This window comes from Desmodus rotundus, chromosome 13 (assembly GCF_022682495.2).
Source record: "Desmodus rotundus isolate HL8 chromosome 13, HLdesRot8A.1, whole genome shotgun sequence".
Classification (NCBI taxonomy): Eukaryota; Metazoa; Chordata; class Mammalia; order Chiroptera; family Phyllostomidae; genus Desmodus; species Desmodus rotundus.
The window spans coordinates 27496817-27518338 of record NC_071399.1 but is presented as its reverse complement, the minus strand read 5'-3'; the positions used below and the strand labels follow the sequence as shown (position 1 = coordinate 27518338).

Sequence of the window (21522 nt, the reverse complement as noted above, 5' to 3'; positions counted from 1 at the left end):
TGAAGTGTTACTGCTCTATGTAAGTGAAAAATAAACAAATGTGAACCTTGCTTGGTTGCTGTCCCATTGAAAGACGCCCAAAAGTTCAGTAAAAATTACATTAGAAAACCTTAAGTCCCGTTTTGTGAACGTCGTGGGTCTGTGCTGTTAGTTACTGTTCTCCAGCCTGAACCACCATCCAGACCGTAGTCAACGTCCACAACTGAGCTCCTAAGGACAGTCGAAATGGACCTTCTGTGTCAGCCATTCACGCTCTCGACTCCGGTGCATTTATTTTATTCCATGTAGGAAAGCCGAATTGGTGCTGTTCTTCAGGAACCTGACTTTTCGTAAGTGGGAATTGCTATTCTCTGAAACGTTCAGATTTCCTTGAAAAATAGTAACTGTAAGTAGTTTATTAAGCACGTATATGTAACGTTTAGCCAAAGGGCTTGCTCTTCTCTGTGGGAAACAGATTCAGCCCTGCAGGTTTATTAAAGGCCCCCGCTGGAGCCAAACGTCCTCTGGTCCCGTATTTCCTGGTGCCTACTAACGCCTTTTCTGCCCCCAGACCCTCCGAAATCCTGCCAGCAGGTCAGCGAGGACAGCCCGGTATCTCTGCCCTCCTCCCCTACTCCAGACCGCTGCTTCCGTTGACCGCATGGCGCGGCGCAGGCGGCACCCGGCGCTGGTGGAGGTGGGATGTTCAGGCTCCGGGGCTCCCAGACTTTGTACTCCCGGTACCGGCGCCGCCGCAAGACCACCGATTCCCGGCTGTCTCCAGTCCCGCGTGAAGGTGCGGCATGGTAGCTCTAAGGCATGGAACTGGGGTGCTGCACGTAGAGCAATTTGGACTGGGGATAGAGCAGCGGGCGGTGTTTGAGCTGAGGGGGCGGGGGCGTCGACGTTCCAGTTCTCGCGAAGTTTCGGCCCAGGCAGGAGGCGGTGGTGGATCCGCAGCGGGTACGGAATGCGCTCGGAAAAGGAGGGGGCCGGAGCCCCCGGAGTGGCCGTTGCTGTGCGGGGCCAGAGCGGGAGGGAGAGGACGTCGACTGTGGAAGTTCAGTTCCACCGGGAGTCTCCACGGAGAGAGGCAGGGGCACCGCCGGCCTTGTCCTCCAGTTGTGGGGTCAGCGCAGGCAAACCTCGCGAGGAGAAGAGGACTGTTCTGAGCAAGGTGGGTGTGAGACCAGAAACGGGGACGAGGCGGGGTAAGGACGTACGATGCCGGCAAACTTCGCGAGAGGTGGAAGGTCCTGCCCAGCGTGGAGCGGGCGAGACTGGGTGGTGCCTGCAAACTCCGGAGAACGGTAGAGACCAGAGAGGGGATGGACGCTGGGTGGGCGGAGCGGTGCAGGCGACACTCGCTAGAGATGAGGAGAATTTTCAGCGAAAAGCGATAGTGCGCGCCGAAAGCCGGTACGTTCCTTGTCAGGCGGAGGCAGGGCGAGTTTTGGAGATGCGCGCTACGTCACGAGGATGACGTTTCAGACCTTGGTGGAGGCGGGGCGAGGGAAAGGGCGGGATGAGCGAGGCCTTGGGGTGGATTGGAGGTGGAGGGGCGGGGCTCAGTGGTGCAATCGCTGGCCGGTGGGCGGGGCCACCAGCAGCGGATCGTATCAGCACCGTGGACAGCGTCCGCACAACCGGGTCCTCGCGACGCCCTAGACAGTTTTCCGTGCACTCACGTTTTCTTTTCTGATTTTGGGAGAAAGAAAATTCTTCTCAGCCTCCAGAGGTGGACGTTAGGGCAGAGATGCTGGGCTCACCAGCTAGGGGTAGTAGCTGTCCACACTGTCGAGGACCTGGGCCTGAGGGGGCACGAAAGGGGGGTGGTGCGGCTAGGTGAAGATCCTCTTAAGGTCGAGAGAAGCCCGGAAGGTGGAGAGCCTGGAAAGCCTGATGGCGTGGTGGGAGAGGGCTCGCAGTGTAGACAGCGTGGGCTTGCGGCAAAAGGTGTCCACCACAGGCGGAGTTCCTCTTGGCAGTAAGAACAAATACACCGATGGTTTGTTACTGCTGGTAAAAACACTCCAACATACATACATTCCTTGCGTGCATCTTACCTTCTAATGTGGCCTAACATGCAGAGAGAGCGTAGGAGAAGGCATTATTTTTCACCTTGGGCACAGACATGCCAACAGTTGCCTGGCAGTAATGAAATGATTACACGAAAAAGAACTGCTATGTACAGCCTTTTCTGACCTCACAGATTCCCTTTTAATTATTCAGCCTTCATTATCCTTTTGACAGTCATGTTCTCATGTATGTTTTCCTGAACCTTTTCCAAAGTGTGTGTTTCTGCTGAACTCCTGGTTTAGATTTTCCTTTGAGCATAAACACAGGTCACCAAGCATTGAAATAATTAAAGCTTAACACAGTCACAGTGAAACAAAACCCAGCCAGCGTCCTTTCCCCAGGTGGTTATCCGGCGCCTTCCTCCCAGCCTCACCAAGGAGCAGCTGGAAGAGCACCTGCACCCGCTACCTGCACATGATTACTTTGAGTTCTTTACTGCGGATCTCAGGTGAGAAGTTGTTTACCAACATTAAGAATCTGAGAGGTGTTGTCACTTCCTGGCAAATTATTATAGATAATAGAAGACATCTTTATTTCCATCTTCTTTCCCACATGTTCCCAGAAATCAGTGCAACTCAACTTTATTTCTGCAACTCATTTCTAAGTAGGCTGATCATTAAATACCTCTAAAATAGATTCTACCTATGCCTGTACTGACACCACTGTATTCTAAAAAAATAAAATAAAAACCCACCAGACCAACTAACAACATATTACTTAATTTTTGTTTTTGGATGTCCACAAGCTTTATTTCATGTAGCTTTTTAACGTAAATTGTATTAAGATATAACAGAGTAAATTGAATAAATAATAGATGTGTAACCTGATGAATTTTCACAACTGAACATGCCCATGTAACTAACAACAGATAAAGAAACGGGATATTCCAGACCCCAGAAGCCATTTGTGGTCCCTTCCATAGCTAACGTTTGGATCCCAACCCACCTCTCTCAAGTTGTATCTTTCTCAGTTCCCTTTCACAACTTGGTAGATAGATGACTCTGACAGCACTTCTTACTTTCAAATCTCCCTTTTATTAACAAAGAGAGCACTGACCTTCAACCAGTGACACTTCAGCTGTGACTTAGTGATTTTTCACTATGTTTTTATGCTTTTCTCCATTGTTATCCGTTTTATCTTCAGTATCATGAGTTCTCAATATGGTAGCCATAAAAACTTTCCTTTTGAATAAATACATTGAAGTAAAATGTTAATCTATTCAACAAAAAAGATCACTAACAGGTAAGTCTGGGTATGTTTAAAAAAAACATAAAGATGATTTTCCAATGATTAAAATTTAGGAAAACTGGTACAGTTGAAGGGGGACTGACACTGGACCCAGAGTGACTCAGCTGGGAATCCCAGTCCCACCCTTTCACTAACTGCATCCTCTGCAAATACCTAGCTTCTCTGAGTCTCAGTGTTCTCATCTGTGAAATGGGTTTGGAAGTTTGTGCTGGTGAAGGAATTGGTAGCTGTGAGAGAACAGAGAAAGACCTAGTTCTTCTGTAGACCCTATACAATGTGCTATAGTAAATACTTTTCTAATACCTCAAAGTGTCCTCTAAATCCATAAAGAATCTTTTGCACAATATAACATTTTCTTCTATGAAGGAATTACAACTAGGTTGTATTGCAGCCATGGTGCATGATGAGGCATGATCTTTGAATAACCTTGCCTCTGGTTTACAACCCCTGAGAACCAGAGTTGTGGCTTTGGCTCCATGCAATAGAGAAACTAACCTAAAAAATCTCTCCCAAGTCATTAAAAAGATCTCAGTTAATGTTTTCTTTGTCTGTTTGTTTTTGCTCAAGAATATCCAGGTTGTTGTCATTTACTGAGAGGTGAATCTTTTTATCTTTAGATGAAGTTTTATCTGAAATAGTTTATTGTATCTAGACAAGGGAAGAAAGGCAAAATTAAAGAAGTCATATATATTTTACTAATCATCCTTACTGTTATTTCTTATTTCAGTCTTTATCCTCATCTCTACTCAAGAGCATACATTAATTTTAGAAATCCTGATGACATTCTTCTTTTTAGAGATCGTTTTGATGGATATATCTTCATTGACAATAAAGGTGGGGTTATTGGCTTTTTAAACTTCTTGTTACAATCTTTATGTAGATTAATTAAGATTTGCTGGAATATTTGAGAGTTTTAATTAAAAAGATTTGATATACTAACCTATAGTGATGCATAAATTTACATCATGTTGCTATGATTGTATTGTGTGCTTTTGTTAAAAATTAAAATTACATATAAGTGAAAGAATTCTAGCAATTATGTGATAGTGATGACTTATTTATATGTTATCATGGGACATTGATGTTTTTCATATAAATGAGTAAATGAGTTTCCTGGATAAGTGAACTTTACTCTTTTAAAAAAAATTTTTTTAATTTATTTTTAGAAAGGGGAAGGGAGGGAGAAAGGGAGGGGAGAGAATCATCAATGGGTGGTTGCCTCTCACATGTCCCCTACTAGGGACCTGGCCCGCAACCCAGGCATGTGCCCTGACTGGGAATCAAACCGGTGACCCTTTGGTTTACAGGCTGGCACGCAGTGCACTGAGCCACACCAGCCAGGGCTGAACTTTACTTTTTTTATGTTTCCAAACTAAATTATTTTACTCATGTTTGATAAAAACTTTACAAAATATGTTATTCACTTATATTAGAGTCTTCCTAAACAGTGTTCTTCATAACATACCATTTTTGGATAATGTTGCGCGGGGAGAGGATTATAATACTAAACATCAGTTTTTAACTGTGTTTAATAGCATTGTCTACTGAGACTGTAATTTACCTCTATCTAAACGGTTCCAATTCTTTCCTTTTTGGGTCCTGCTTTTGATATTCTTTTTTCTTTTTTCTTCTCCTTTCCTGTTAGACGGACAGCCGTTGTGTTTGGTGCTATCATGTCTGTACACTTTTACCAGCATATTGTTTCCTATACATCTCTCACCAACCAACCTTTTTCCACTCCACCCCACCCCCATGCTGACAAGTGTTTTCTTCCCCTGCACTGAGGGGTCACAAACTAGAAAAGATGATGAAAGGGTGACTAGGCTGGGGCCAAGAGAGTTTTGCTGTGAGTAAAGCAGGTTTAATGCTTGAACTATTTGATACTTGTGTTAAGTGCTCATTTATTCAGTAATCCATTCATCTGCCTCATTTCTTCCTTTTTATAAATTGTGGCAAAATACACACGACATGATTTTACCATCATATGTTTTCAGTGGACAGTTCAGTAGTGTTAAGTGTGATTTCATTGTTGTGCACCCAGTCTCCAGAGCTCTTTTCATCTTGCAAATCTGAAATTCTGTACACACTAACCAACAGCTTTCACCATTTCTCCCTGTCCCTAGCCCCGAGCAACCACCCTCCTAATTTCTGTTTCTGTGAATTTAAATGCTCTGGAAACCTCACAGAAGTGGAATCATACAGTGTGCGTTTTTCTGATTGGCGTATTACACTTAGCATAATGTTTTTGTGGTCGGCTAATGTTGTAGCGTGTGTCTTCCAGGTAATGAGAGAATGACACTATCGTAGTCACCTGGTCATTCCTGGCAAGTCTAAAAGTGATTACTTGGTGGGCGTAGCACTGCAGAGGTTGAGTGTTCCATTTGTTGATTAAGCACGTAGCACACTCTTAGTGATCATTTCTATGTGTATGTCCCGCCACCCCACATAACAACAAAATGAATTTCTAGTGACTTTTATTCTGAACACTAGATCATTCTTTTCCAAAATGAATATAGTAGAATTTTAGAGTGATTTTTGTAATTTGTTTCTGGTTAAAGGGCTAGAATATCCTGCAGTGGTAGAGTTTGCTCCATTCCAGAAGATAGCCAAAAAGAAGCTAAAGAAAAAAGATGCCAAAACTGGAAGCATTGACAATGGTGAGTTCTTTTTCAAAGGCTGGATTATGAAACTACCAAATTAAATACCCTGATCAAAAACAATTTCTTTCCTTTATATGGAGAGGAGTGTATTTATTTTCTTTTTTAATTTACAGATCCAGAATATAAGAAGTTTTTAGAAACTTACTTTGTGGAGGAAGAAAAAACTAGTGCCAATCCCGAAACTCTTCTGGGGGACATAGAGGCAAAGACAAGAGAACTTATTGGTCTGTTTTGCTCATTTCTTTCCTTTACTTTATTGAGATATGTATTTATAGGGTATGTAGTTATTTCTTGTTTTTCATGATTTTCATAAAAAATTGACACTTGTGACAGGTTTGGCAGAAACGATGAATATTTCCTAGTTTTGACAAAAGGATAGCAAGACGGCAGCTTGGGAAAATGTTCAGCGTCTGTGGATGGGGGAGCTTGAGTTCTCAGTTACACTCGTCTCATTTCAAAGTTGCGATGAATGATCGGTGGAAGAGACATTTGAGTGCTCTGTCCCTGGCTGTATTAGAGAAAGAGTGTTCTATCTCAGGGTTGCAGTCAGTATCTTTTCAAAGACCAATCACAGAAATGAGATGCTTGGCTTCAGTATGAGGTCATCTTGCTATTGTTCAAAAACATGTCAAGCCTCCTGAGCAAGCCAAGTGAAAGAGTGGATAAACCCAGCCAGAGCACTGAATCTGGTTTGAACCAGGCCTTCTGCCCTACGCCTGCAAGTGGTGTGTATTTTAGAACTGGTTATCTCCAAGTAGCAGTCCCCAAAAACTCAAGAGTTGACATGAAATACCTTTTTCTGTGATCTGGCGCACTGCTTGTGGCTCCCAACATACCTATACTGTCCCCTTTTCTGTCTTTCTCTACTTAGTTCCAGGCTGCCCCTCAAGGCCCAGTTCTCCATCCTCCCCCATCTATGTCTACCTTCTGCTCCCTCACTAAGAATTACACGATAGGATATTACACTCTTTATAATTTATCTTATTTTTTAAACCATATTTTATTGACTATGCTGTTACAGTTGTCTCAATTTTTTCCCCCTTTGCCGCTCTCCACTCAGTACCCCCTTTCCTCTAGCAATCCCCCTCTTAGTTCATGTCCATGGATCGTGCATATAAGTTCTTTGGCTTCTCCATTTCCTATACTATTCTTTTTTTTTTAAGATTTTATTTATTTTAAAAGTTTTATTTATTTAGACAGAAGGGAAGGGAGGGAGAAAGAGAGGGAGAGAAACATCCGTGTGTGGTTGCCTCTTGTGCAACCCCTGATGGAGACCTGGCCCGCAACCCAGGCATGTCCCCGGACTGGGAATCAAACCGGCAACCCTTTGGTTCACAGGCTGACACTCAATCCACTGAGCCACATCAGCCAGGGCTCCTATGCTCTTCTTAACATCCCCCTTTCTATTTTGTACCTACCAATTATGCTTCTTAATCCCTGCACCTTTCCCCACATTCTCCCTCTTCCCCCTCCCAGCTGATAACCCTCCATATGATCTCCATATCTGTGATTCTGTTCCTGTTCTGTTTTTTTGCTTAGTTTGTTTTTTTTAGATTTAGTTGTTGATAGTTATGAATTTGCTGCCATTTTAATGTTCATAGTTTTGATCTTCTTTTTCTTAGATAAGTCCCTTTAACATTTTATATAATAAGGGCTTGGTGATGATGAACTCCTTTAGTTTTACCTTGTTTGGGAAGCACTTTATTAGTCCTTCCATTCCAAATGAAAGCTTTGCTGGATAGAGCAATCTAGTTTGTAGGTCCTTGTTTTTCATCACTTTGAATACTTCTTGCCAATCCCTTCTAGCCTGCAAAGTTTCTTTTGAGAAATCAGCTGATAGTTTATGGGAACTCCTTTCTGTCTCCTTACTGTCTCTTTTTCTCTTGCTGCTTTTAAGATTCTTTATCTTTAACCTTTGGCATTTTAATTATGATGTGTCTTGGTGTTGTCCTTTTTGGGTCCAGCCTTATTTGGGACTCTCCATGCTTCCTGGACTTGTATATCTATTTCCTTCGTCAGGTTGAGGAAGTTTTCCTTATTATTTTTTCAAATAAGTTTTCAATTTATTGCACTTCCTCTTCTCCTCCTTCTGGCACCTCCATGATTTGGATGTTGGAATGTTTGGCGATATCTCAGAGGGTCCTTATGCTAACCTCATTTTTAAAAATTCTTTTTTCTTCTTGCTGTTCTGGTTGAATGTTTATTTCTTCCTTATGTTCCAAATAGTTGATTCGAATCTTGGCTTCCTCCCCTCCACTAATGGTTCCCTGTAGATTTTTATGTCACTTAGTATAATCATTTCTTCCTTTATGTTGTTGCCGTCCTCCATGAGTTCTCTGAGCATCCTGATCAGCAGTGTTTTGAACTCTGCATCTTAATTTGGTTATCACTGCCACAGGGAGCACATGCCTCTTGGAGCCAGTCCCTGGACGGGGTTGGGTGGGGGGAAGCACCTGGAGGCCTGCCACATGTTTGGGCATCCAACATCCAGGTCAGGTCAGACAGGTCGGGGACATGAAAGCTGAGGATCCACTTAGAATTGGTGGAGACATTTATTCCTGAGTAGTTGGCAATTTTTACATCAGCAGTGCCATATGGAGTTATTTTCTAAACTTCTACCTCTGGTTACTCTGATTTATGGAGCATATATTGTGAGAAATTATAAAAGCTCTGGCTAGCATGGCTCAGCGGATTGAAACTGGAAGTTCACTGGTTCGATTCCCTGTCAGGGCACATGCCTGCGTTGCAGGCCAGGTCCCCAGTTGGGGGCGTGCAAGAGGCAATGGATCAATGTTTCTCTCCTCCCTTCCCCTCTCTAAAAAAAAGTAATTAAATCTCTAAAATACACCTATCCTTTAAAAAAAAAGAAAATATAAGAATTATCATTGCTTAAAACTGTTGTATAGAGAGTCAAAAAAGAAGAAATTGCCAGAATATGTATTGAATCAAAGTGAATATATAAGTGTTATGTAATGATTTAAAATATCTGCGAAGTTATGTATATATAACATTAGGGAAGTTTAATGCATTATACTCATTTTGCTTCTTTGCTTTTATACTATCTTTTTGAGTAACCTATGACACCCTTAAGAATCAGGAATTAAATGCCTGCTATGTGTAAAATTGTCAGTATTTCCAAATTACTTGACTTTATAGTGATGAAATCAAATCCCTCAAAATACAGTGTATGCTTATGTAATAAAAAATGATAGTGTTCTTACATTAATTATTTTAAAGATTACATTAAAAACAAGGAAAGAAATCTTATTTTTGAGTTAAATACTCCATTACTATTTTTTTATTTTAGCTAGAAGAACCACACCTCTTTTGGAATACATTAAAAATAGGAAGTTAGAAAAGCAGGTATGTCTGACCTTTTACTTGATGAATATCCTGTCTGTTTCTGCCACATCCTCACTGACAATTCATACACATACTTCCACCTCTTTAGAGAATTCGAGAAGAGAAGCGAGAAGAACGAAGGCGAAGGGAATTGGAAAAGAAACGCACACGGGAAGAAGAAAAAAGAAAGAGAAGAGAAGAAGAAAAATGTAAGAGAAAAGAAACAGAAAAACAAAAGAAAACTGCTGAGAAAGAAGTAAGGATTAAGGTAATTTGGAGGAGACCTTTCATTTCTTTTTTCCAAAAATAGTTCTGCTATCCTAATTATTCCTTTTAAGTATTTTAGTTTTCTAGAAGAAAAAGAACATTTTCAATTTGTCTACTCTTTTTTACTTTCGTTCCCTTTCTGTGTTCCACAGTTCTAATTCTCAGACTGTTCCCTGAGGCCTGCAGTTTTCTTGGGCTTTCTGTGTTTGGGAGGGCTGAGGGGGTAGATGTGTGGAGGAGGACCAGCCTCCTGGGGCTGAGGGGAGCACTGCCCCCAGAGGAGCCCCACATTTAAGTATTGGTATTATAGCTTGGGCTCCAGCTTACATTTTCCTCTAACAAAAAGATTTCCTGACTGAAAAATACACATTTGAAAACCACTGGCTCAGTGTATACTGGCCTTGCTAGATGAAGGCTGATTCGTAGAACTGGGTTTCTCGTGGAATGGTTCCTACATCTCTTGCCCAATTTCTCCTTTGCCTGATGCACTAATTTAGGAGGGTGGTTTCATGCACAGAGGAACTTCTCCCCGTGTAAAATATATTGTTCCAAATTGGAGTCAGCCTTTACATGCGTCTTCCCTTACTCCATAAGGTATAAGGTGCCTTATTGGGATTCATTAAAGTTGTGTGATATAAAGAAAAAAATCAAAGGTCGGTACTTGGAGGAAGAGAAAGAATAGAAAGGGAAAGGATGGGGAAGAAATCACAGTCACCATCATTGTGTCATAGATTAGTTTCTTTTCTTAAAAAAATATTTTATTTATTTATTTTTAGAGAGGGGGAGGGAAGGAGACAGAGGGAGAGAAACATAAATGTTTGGTTGTCTCTCGTACACACCCCATCAGGGACCTGGCCCGCAACCCAGCCATGTGCCCCAACTAGGAATCGAACTGATGACCCTTTGGTTCTCAGGCCAGCGCTCAGTCCACTGAAATACACCAGCCAGGGCAAGATTAGTTTCTGATATTCTTGGCAATCAGAAACAGAAAAGTTGATCAGAAACATAGTTTTCATTTTTCATGGAGAGAAAACACACCAGGTCTTCCAGGGAAGCAATGCTTTTTCTAGGCCTTCGCTTCTAAAAGTTTCTCCCATATGGGGTATACTAACGATGGAGGGAACAATTTCTGAACAATATTCCTACAAAAACACATCAGCACCTGCATCAGTCAGGACAGCTTAGGTTATGCTGCAGTAACAAACAGTCTCAAAAATCTCCCTGGTTTTGTAAAACTCAAGTTCTGTTCTAGTTTGTGTTGCTTGTCCGTTGTGCATTACCCATCGTAGCCATCTCGTGACCCAGGCTGACGGAGGCTCCGTCTTAGCATTTGTCTCTCAAATCTCCATGACACGGGGAGGGGATGTGTAATACGGCAAATTGCATACTATTCCTCGAACCTTCCACGTGGAAGTGACTCATCCCTCTGCCCACATTTCACTGGCCAAAGCACATGACCCCACCTAATCTCAAATAACAAATAAAATGAAACCTTAATATTACAGGAAATGCCTTTGTCATTGTGGAAGTTCAGCTCTGTCATGACCAGAGACAAAATAGGTATACATTTAATGCAAATGTTATGGTCACAGGTGTGCGAATATTGCCTCACCTTTTCATTTTACTTTCTAGACAAAGCATAGCAGCTCACTCAGTGCCTAATGCTTTTTTTTACATTCTCAAAAGCACTTTTGTCAACAGCTTTGAGAGGTTTTCGGAAAGAATCACTGGAACCTGTAACCTACAATTTCAAAAATAATTTTAAGTAAGACTTCAAGTATTTGGAGTACATAGCATTTTACTTTTTCAGTTTGGAAAATGAAACTAAAATCCAAAATAAGTGAAAGAAATAAAAATGAATTTAAGTTAGTAAAGTAAATGTAGGACCCTTCATATGGAAAAAAAGAAATCAACACTTAAGCACAGCAAGAGAAAGAGTGAGTCTTGTCCAAATCTGGCAGAATAGAATCTCAGTGGCAGGTTAGACCCAGTGACATGAGCAGTCCACACCTTCTGTCCTTCGGAGTGTCTGGTGTTCTGGCCGAAGAGTATCTGACCCAGGTTTACAAGTTTAGCCCTTAATAAGCATCTTTGCTCCGTTTGGGGACCTCTGACTTATGAATGATTTCGAGAATTAAAAAAAAAACACCCTGAAAAACAAAGTCAGTGAAGAAATGCCAAACGAATTTGTATTAATAGCCTAAAAATTACTAGCGTTTGCCAGGCTAATTCACCTGAGGCCTCTGCTTGCTTTTCTCCACAGTGAGCCCTTCCCCAAGATGTATGCCGTCTCATAAGTGACTCCTCATCCTCTGGCCTCTGTTCACGTCTTATTCTCACAGAGAGGCCTTCCCTAACCCCTTTGAGAAACCATCCCTCCTCTTCCTCTCTCCCCACATCTCTCTGTCCTTTTATTCGGTTCATAGCGTTTCACACCACCTGAGGTTATCTTGTTTGTGGCATTCTGTTTTTGCCACTGCTTACACCAGTCTTCTACCTCATAGCCACCACTGCCGCAGCTAGAATGTCAAGGGTGAGTTCCTTAATGGTGGGCACTTGTCTTATTCACAGCTACATTCCTAGCACCTAGCATAGGGTCTTTTCCCCTGGTGCCTGGCACACAGTCTTATAGCCCTTGTAATCTCCATGGAGTGGTAAGATGTCTTCTGTGCAATAATGCGGTGATGGTGGCTGATACCCTGGAGAGCTTTGGGGTGGGAGCTGGTCACCAGAAACACAGGCATCATTAGAGGGTTGGAATTTTCAGCTCTACCCCCTGACCTCCAGAGCGGGGAGTGGTGCTGGAGATCGAGGTCAGTTACCAATGGCCAGTGATGTGATCAGTCCTGTGTAATGGAGCCTCCACAGAAGTCCCTGTACTGTGGGGTTTGGAGAGCATCCAAGCTGGTGTACAGATTTAGGTGCCAGGTGGGTGGTGTCCCCGCAGAGGGTGTGGAAGCTCTAAATCACTCCCTGTACCTTGCCCTGTGCATTTCTCCCATTTGGCCATGCTGGAGTTGTGTCCATTATAATAAACCAGTAGTAGTGAGTGAAACGCTCTCCTGAGTTCCATGAGTCAGTCTCATTCAGGAACCCCCTGAATTTGTAGCCATTCAGTCAGAAGTACCGGTGACAGCCTTGCATTTTTGCCTGGCATCTGAAGTGGGGACAGTCTTGTGGGATCTGATGTTAATTCCAGGTAGATAGTGTCCGAACTGAATTGAAGCATAGCACACCAGCCTGTGTTGGAGAGCTGGGGACGTGGTGTTTGAAAAGCCGCCACGCACTTGGTTGCAGAAGTATTGCAAGTAAAAACAGTTCATAGGTGCACAGATTATTTGTTGTATGGATGGAGACACGCACTACTGCACTTCTAGACCACCTTCAGTTGCATTTATTAGAAGCACATGTTTCTTTGTTATTAAAAAAACATTGATAGTTATGTGAAAGAAATGTTTAAATTCACATATCCCACACAGGCAGAGTAACAGCATACACACAGGTAACATAATGCATACCTTTGATGAGAAGCAGCTGTAGTGTTTTGCCTTACATCAGGGTTCCCAGCCTCCAGGTGGCAGACTGGTACTGGTCTGTGACCTGTTAGGAACCAGGCTGCACAGCAGGAGCAGAGCTTGAATGTAATGCGCCATCCCCTGAAACTATCCCCTGCCCACCCTGGTCCCTGGAAAAATTGTCTTCCATGAAACTGGTCCCTGGTACCAAAAATGTTGGGGACCGCTGCCTTATATCTGTTTCTTTTTTTAATGAACTCATTTAGTCCAAATGTATCTGCTTATAATTTTGCTATACGTCAATTTAAAATATGTTTACTTTTGTGAGTGAGAACAAAATTCTCAGAACTAGATCTTCCATTCATGTTCTACGGACTGACTACCTGTGGTACTTAAATTTCAAAGAGTAAGAGGTTATGTGGGGGAACTACCAGGGCGGAAGGCCCAAATAAAAGGCATACTAATTCATCATGGCAACCGCTAAGTCTGTTTTAAGAAAGGGAATAATAAGTGTTTTGAAAACTCTAAAACTGTCCTAAAAGTCATTAATATAAAGCAACCTTTTTAGAAAGGTCTTTTTCCTTATTACAAACGTAATCTTGTCTATTTTAGAAAAACTAGAACCTGTAGGTAAAAGGAAAGAAAATCGTTCCAGTTCTGCCACTTAAAAATAATCACTATTAACACAGTGTTGCAAGACTTCTAGACATTTTTCTGTGTGTGTATCAACATGGAAATAGAAATCAAATCATTCTTTGTAACATTCCTTTATTCATTAATACAGACATTGAGTCATCACATTCTCCTAAATCATATTTCATAAACACAGAATGTTTCATTGACTGAATGTTGCCTTAGGTATTTAACCAAAAACCTGCTCATTGGACCTTTATCTTACTTTTTTTGCTATTCAAACATTTGGGCTCATATTGGTATATATTTATAATTATTTATTAAATGACCTCTTTTATAATATACTCTTAAAGTGATATTTTACTAACATCATAATTTCTTAGCTTCTTAAGAAACCAGAAAAGGGAGAGGAAGCAGCCCCTGAGAAACCAAAAGACCCAGGAGAGGAAATTGATGCTGGAGATGGACATTGGGACGACTGTCCTGGCTGTGCTGTCGGGAAGGCCAAGCCCTGGGACAGCCTGCTGGAGGAGCGCAGGGAAAAGTGAGCCCCGCACTTCCGTTTCTTTGACCACATCACAGGATTGTCATCAGTTCATAGTCATATATCCGTTGTGTGTTCGAGTGCATATATCACAACATTCTTGGGATTCTTGAATGCTTGTCCACATTGTTGTTTCCTTTTAGTCACGCTAGGAACTTGGTAAACCCACTTAGTCTGCAGCCTCAAGTCTGTCTTTGAACAGAGGAAATGCCCTTCTCTCATTCCCTTTGGGTTTCTGGTGTTGCACTTTATGTCTTCAGGATCTTCTTGCCGGTCTCTTTTCCATGTGATTTTTATCCGTTTGTAATTTTCCTGTGTGTTTTGAGATATTTTGCCTATTTGATTGATATTCCACACCTCTTTCAACTTGTCTATGGAATTATAAATTTGAGAACTTAGTCTTTTAGGTTCTGAAAGTCTTTTGTGCTAAAGAGGTAGCATTCTGAGAGCTCTAATTCCTTTGTTGGAGTTACCACCCCTCTCGTCCCATGGCATTTGACCCACAGCAGTAGATCCTGGTGTTCTCCCAGCCCTGCCTCTCTCCTGCTGGGGGTCCTTTAGCACAGAGGTCTTTGCCTGCCCAGGAAAGGAGCTTGGGCAGGGCTTCTCTGGGAACAAGACAGACATAGCAGTCTCTGCGTATGGTGCAGAGAAAGACCAGTGAGACGACTGTCAAAAGGTAGATCCTTCATCCTGCCCATGACCGTGGGTTTGGTGTTTCCCCGGTTTTGGTGTTTCCTCAGGTCATTGGGGCCACATTGACTCAGGACTTCTACTCAAGCATTGCCTTTGGACACTTGCAGAGCTTCCTGGAGGCTAGGGTTGCTCTGCTCGCTGGAGTGACTGGAAGTGGATTTGAGTTCAGAGGTCAAGGTCACAGGATTAGGCTGCTATTTGCCTAGGATCACAGTAATCTGAATGACTTATTACTGCTTTCTTTGCACACAGAGTTATGTAAAGCTTTCTTTCCCTCTTTTTTGGGGGGTTCTGGTTTATTGGTTTGTATTAGTTAATTTATACATGATCTCCAGTCTGATTGGTTAGCATTGTGGTTTGTGTTGCAGGCATTTGTATTATCGCTGCCACAACAGTGCCTTTTGTCAGGTTTCTGGCGCCAGTTCACACTTGGTGTCTCGGTTGTTTTGGCCCTGCCAGCCCTGCTGCTGCTGTGTGTCGGGTCCACAGGTGGTGTGTGAGGGCTTTTGCTGTGGTTCCTGGAGGGAGAGACTTTCAAGAACCAAATAAGTTAACCAGCCACTTGCTTGTTAACTGTTTATTTAATAGTTTGATATATAAAATATTAAATTTCAGTTAATTTTAGTTACAGTTGGAGCACAAACTAAGCTGTACCAGCTCTGCCTCATGATTGATGTGCATCTGGGCTCTGGGAAGGCCACGTGACCACGTGTAGTCTCATCTACTTTATCTGCAGTGCTGGGGAATATATTTACTCTTAGAATATATTAGAATTAAAAAAAAATAATGTATATCTCGTACATTAGCATAGGACTTAATACATATGTGTCACTCAGGTATAGCAGTGAATATTGTTAGTACAATTTATTTGTCTTTTCAGTAGTGTTTTAATGTAATGCCTGTGGTGTGCCCATCATATGCAAACTTGGCATAATGCGATGGGCAGACTTCCATATTCCCAGCCTTCTCTGGAACTTACAGTCTGGGAGGAAAGGCAGGTAATCGACAAGCAGTTTATATAAGGTTACTGATAATTTGTATTAAATCACAGGTCACAAAATGACAGTGAAAAAGAGCAAAAGGAAACAGAGAGAAAATTTCGAGAAAAAGAACTTGAAACACAAAAATACCACTTGGATGACAGCAGAAAGCTTAGAGCTCACTATGAGTTTGACAAGTTTTCAAGAAGAAATGAAGAAGAGATGAAATTGGGGAAAGGATTCACCCCAGACAGAGGGAAGGCAGGGAGCCAGGACCGGGCCGTCCCTGTGGAAGCAGCAGAGAGACCAGGGAGGGAACAGAAGAGTGAGGATGGCCTGGCACCCAGAAAGGCGAGCGTGCGAAACAAGGTTCTTTTGTTTATTTGACGTAGTCTCTAATTCATGTGTCTGTGCTAAAGTACGAACTATACTTCTGCAGGCTATGACCGCTTTTCCAAACAGAAATCCTTTTATTTCGCCAAAAAAGGAATATGTACGTAGGGGTCTGAGGGACAGGCTCACACCCTCAGACCACGAGAGGCCCACCTGCACTGCATCCTGGTTATCTTAGGGATACACTGCCCTGAGCGTCTGTGTTTGCTGGAGCAAATTGTCTGCTCAGCGGGCACCAAGTGCTGAATGACAGATTGGAAAATAGAACCAGCCATCATCTTTTCACCAGGAAAAAAATAAACTTTTAGTTAGCATAAAACTAGCACATGCACAGCATTTGCTTGAGAATAAATAATGGTATATTACCAGGTTTACCACTAAAGACAATAAGGAAAATATTAATGACACTTCATGGAGCGTTCTTTCCCATTATTAACCATGTCCGACGATTAATGGACAATCAGGTGGCTCTTAAACACCCAGAAGTTCCATCTGCACAATCAACAGAGGACTGAGATTGCCCACTTAGCCCTCCAAACAGGTTTTCTTTTAGAAATTTGAGATCGATTTGTATTCAGATCACATTGTGACAGAGAAGCACTATAAATGGGGTCATCTCCCCTCCAGGGCCAGGCCCCATGATGCTGTCAGTCCCCTGAAGCCCGCCCTCCGGGAGGGCAGATGGGACTGAGGCTGCCCAGGCTGCAGGTCCCACCCACCTCCAACCTTTTCCTGACCTGGCAGCCACTCTCTGTTCTGTCTCTGACTCTGTCATTTCAGGAACACTTTATAAATAGAAACATAAGAATATGCAGCCTTTTGAGAGTGGCTTTCTCACTCAGCTTGAGTCCAGTCAGATCCGTCCAAGTTCTGTGTGGTATCAGTGATGCCGATTTTCTAAATGTTTCTGGTACAGGCCAGGGAGATCTTCAAAAAGCCTCACCCTTCTAGCTTCACCCTTGACTGAGCAAGTCTGTATTGCAGAGGGTTTCTGATGTTGCCTTAACCTTGGGTACACCAAGTACAGGCACGGTCTCCTTGGTAGGGGTTATTCCTATGAACGCTTGTTTTTCAACTGCCTATTTATTTAATAGGAGTGTATATTTGCACAGCTCTGGGTGTGGGAACTCGTGATGACTCTTCAATTAAGTCTCCAGTGTAGCAGTGATAAAGTGCTTTGTGCGTAATAGCTCCTTTCTTACTAGGCCCGGCAGCTTATGATGTGCTTTTTAAATTTTTATATTTTTTTATTCTTGAAAGATTCTATTTATTTATTTTTAGAGAGATGGGAAGGGAGGGAGAAAGAGAGGGAGAGAAACATCAATGTGCGGTTGCCTCTTGCGCGCCCCCTACTGGGGACCTGGCCTGCAACCCAGGCACATGCCCTAGACTGGGAATCGAACCAGCAACCCTTTGGTTTGCAGGCTGCGCTCAATCCACTGAGCCACACCAGCCAGCCAGGGCGCTTTTAGAGTCAATTTTGAACTCTATGCACATCGACGTTAAACTCTGGTAGAAAGCAGAGCTATGCTTGTTAGCCAGGGAGATGGTGGCCAGTGAAGCCTGCATCTTGGCCAACACAGGGGTTCAGATCCATGGGGCGTGCTGACCCCTTTCCCATCTTCTCATTGGCCAGACTTACGTTAAGAACATTCTCATAAACCCAGGTGGTGACTGTGAGGCCTCCACTAGGAGTGGGGAAGGGTGAAAGAAAGAGCAGTGGGACATGCCCACCCAAGTTGCAGTGTCCTTGCACCCCAGGTGGCTGTGGAAAGATTAAGGCTCCTGCCGCTCCCTCATACAGGTAGGCAAGGAAGGAGCGCTGAGGCAAGAGCTTCCTCCCGGGGCTCTAAGCTCCGCTGGGCTGGGATGGGGTTGCTCCCTCCCTCTCCTTGAGCACTGGCTTCCTGAGAGGAGTTCTTCCCACTGGGATACCAGTCTCAGCCTTCAGACACACTGTCCTCCCCAGATCTCACTGTCCTCATGCCCGGAAACTGTTTCTTTGCATTTCGTGTACTTTATTCAGTCTTTGTTTTTGTTCCACCACATCTAAGAGTTTCATAAGATGATGGGTTAGTATTTTCTATAAAGGGGATGGTTCAGAAATAATCCACTCAGAAATTGCTTGTTATGAATGCTGATAACTGTTCAGCACTCTAAAAGCCGTCTCTCTGAGAGGCCATGCCTCATTTTGCGTCAGACCTCGGGTTCACTGCATGGCGACTGTGAGGCACTGAGATGGGTTTGACCTGTCAGCTCTCAAACTGGGAGGAAAACTGGGAGGATAGTCGTGTTGTACTATCTTCTCAGTGTTCTAGGTTTGAGCAGTAACACAGTAACTCTTTATTCTCATGGCTTTTTTTTTTTTTTTGCCTCGAAATGCTTCACTTTGGAAATAGTGCTGTGAAAAAGGCTGATTTTTAGCTGCAAGACTGATAGTCTTTAGGTAATTAAGATCCTCAGTCCCTAGAAAAATAGATGTTGTTCCCCCCTGCATTGTCACCGTTTGAAGAGTGACCCACCCTTTTGTCCTGGCAGGACCGGCCATCGCTGCCACTGTACCAGCCAGGAGCTCGCATGAGAGCACGCGAATGTGGTGGAAGATTCTCTGAGGAGGGCCGTGCTGGAAGGAGGGCTGAGGCAGAAGATTCGACAGGGGCTGGTTCCAAGAAGAGCAAAGAGGTGGAATGAGTCAGTGTGCCTGCCACGGTTGTGACAAGGGTGAGCTCGCCTTCCAGATTCCATTAGAAATGTATCAGTTAGTCCGGAAAATAACTTACAAGGTGAGTGAACTCCTTACAAAGAAACTAGAAACTGGTGGCACAGAAACAACCTTCTAAAAAACTGAACAGAGCTTTCTTTGATTTTACCATTTCTAGTGTAAATTACTGTGTATCATTTAGCCACAACAGAGAAAATAATCTCCTTTGGAAAGCAGAAGAGTATGACCAAAACAGTATGAATTCTGAAGCACTTCAGACGTGTTGTAGGAATAACTTGCACCTTTCATTTTACACATTTGTAAGCAAATAATGTCGGGATCTGTACCCCATTGTGCTTCTTGTTGGTTTTTGATAAGCCAGTTTCTGGGAAGTGGGAAGCTCATTCCATTATAAGCTGGGTAATTCCTCACTTAGGCCCCTTCTGTCGTGAGATTCCAGAAGTCTGCTGTGTGTAGTCCCTCTGGTAGGAACCTTAACACTGTGTAAAGCTCAACAGCTTTGATTATGGCCCTTTTACCAATTTGGCCACTGACTTGATGAAAATAGTTTCTTTTTATGGATGTGCTCATGGTTTATAACCATTACGGTTTAAGAATCACTAACATAAATGGTGGTATTTTGGGACATGAACAACAGCCTAGGTACAACAGCTAGGATTTTTCTTTTTGCAGTCTGAGGTAATTTTAAAGTGACTTTTTGTAACTTTCTGCAACTACACATTCTAAAGTATCTTTTCCTTTTTGTGAAATTTTAAAATGTCCACGTATTTTTGGTGCTGTGATTTGAACCATTAAATAAAAATTTTATTTGCTATGAGTTTGCAGTCCAGTTATTGTACTTTTCCTATATAGAATTTTACACAATAAAATTTTACTTCTTAAAATGTAGCTTTAATTATCTGAATATTTTGTTATATCCCTTAATAAATATGGTTGTCAAAAAACTAAGAATTAGTCACTTATCATTAAAAATGTCTGTAATTCTTGGAGTTTTATGGCATTGCTACGTTCCTTGCATTTTACTCCCGAGCTCCAAGAATTTGGTGGGGGAGGGGAGAGAAGGCTTTGCTGTGGATTCAGCAAGGACCATGTGATCCAGAGCAGCACTTTGCAGGCCTATATGGGCTCTGTCACATGTACTACACTGCTGTTGTAGTGAGAAAGCAGCCTTAGACAATCCATAAACGAATGGACAGGGCTATGGTTCCAATAAAACTTATTTTATAAAAGCAAGCAGCAGGCCATATTTAACCTGTGGAGCATAGTTTGCTGGCCCCTGCTTAGAGGATGGATCAAACTGGATCTCCTGACCAGCAAGCCGCTGTGGTCCTTGCTGTTCATTTGGGCTTTGATCCAGAGATTTCCATACCTGAAGGCCAGGACATAGTAAAGCTCATTTCTAAGGCCCCCATCTTGGTTCTGTTGGCTTGTTTGTATCTGGTGATCAAACACCTACAGGTCTTTGGTGCTCATTTTCAAAATGTCTGGTTTAAAACAATGAACAATACAGTAGCTAAACTGAAAACTTCAACAGAGGGGGGTTTCAATAGCAGACTAAATCAGGTGGAAGGACGGATCAGCAAACACCAGGGCACGGCACTAGAATTCATCCGATCAGAGGAGCGAGAAGAAAAAAAGATGAGTGAAGATAGCGCAAGGACTTATAGAACAGGATCGAGTGGATGCATCACTGTGGGGGTCCCGGAAGGAGGAGAGGGAAAGGGGCAGATTTTCAATTCAAAATAACAGCAGAGGGTATTTCGTGTTTCGTTATTTAATAGTTATTTATTAATAGAGAAAACAATGAAAAAGACCCAGAGTTTGTGCCACATCACAATCTAGATGTTGGCTTCCAAGAATTGTCCTATGCTAGAGGTTTGTTGAAAGTTCAATTGGGATAATCAATTCATTCTAACACTTAAGAAAAAAAAACAGCCCTGGCTGGTGTGGCTCACTGGATTGAGTGCCAGCCTGTGAACCAAAGGGTGGCCAGTTCAGTTCCCAGTCAGGGCACATGCCTGGGTTGCAGGCCAGGTCCCCAGTAGGGGGAATGCAAAAGGCAACCACACATTGATGTTTCTCTCCCTTTTTTTTCCTCCCTTCTCTAAAACTAAATAAATAAAATCTTAAAAAAAACACCCAAAGAAAGCAGACTTACAAATTATGTCCTGCAGTCACAAAGAACCTTGTTTCTAAAAGTGGATCTCACAACAGAAGTTAAAAAGGCTCCAAAGAAGCTCCTTTAAAAAAAAAAGCTAGAACTCCAATGCTCCAGAAGCTCCCCACATTCCACAACCACTTCTAGACCCAAGGGATTTCCTCTGCAAATAAGAAAGCACAAAACACCAAAGGAATGAGTTCATACCTGCAAATTGGTATCTCATTGATAAATCACCCCAGGCAGCTCATCTTAACCAACTGCAGGGAAAGTAAAATGATGTATTGCTATGAGGCTCTGGGCTCT

At 42.7% G+C, this 21522-nt stretch overlaps 1 protein-coding gene across 5 annotated transcripts; it reads left to right on the top strand.

Annotated features, from left to right (window-relative positions):
• Positions 1 to 919: 919 nt before the first annotated feature.
• On the top strand, positions 920 to 19875 carry UPF3A (UPF3A regulator of nonsense mediated mRNA decay). Of its 5 annotated transcripts, none has more exons than XM_045186719.2 (10): positions 920 to 1156; positions 2400 to 2506; positions 4034 to 4140; positions 5865 to 5963; positions 6080 to 6190; positions 9274 to 9329; positions 9418 to 9564; positions 14107 to 14267; positions 16015 to 16312; positions 18875 to 19875. In XM_045186719.2, exons 1-10 carry the CDS (start codon positions 950 to 952, stop codon positions 19025 to 19027), a joined length of 1446 nt encoding a protein of 481 aa, XP_045042654.2. In that variant the 5' UTR covers positions 920 to 949; the 3' UTR covers positions 19028 to 19875. The 5 variants fall into 5 exon arrangements, with proteins under 5 accessions (XP_045042654.2, XP_024434739.2, XP_024434736.2 ...); XM_024578971.3 differs by having other exon boundaries at positions 9418 to 9576; XM_024578968.3 differs by lacking the exon at positions 16015 to 16312 and having other exon boundaries at positions 9418 to 9576.
• The last annotated feature ends 1647 nt before the right edge of the window (positions 19876 to 21522 follow it).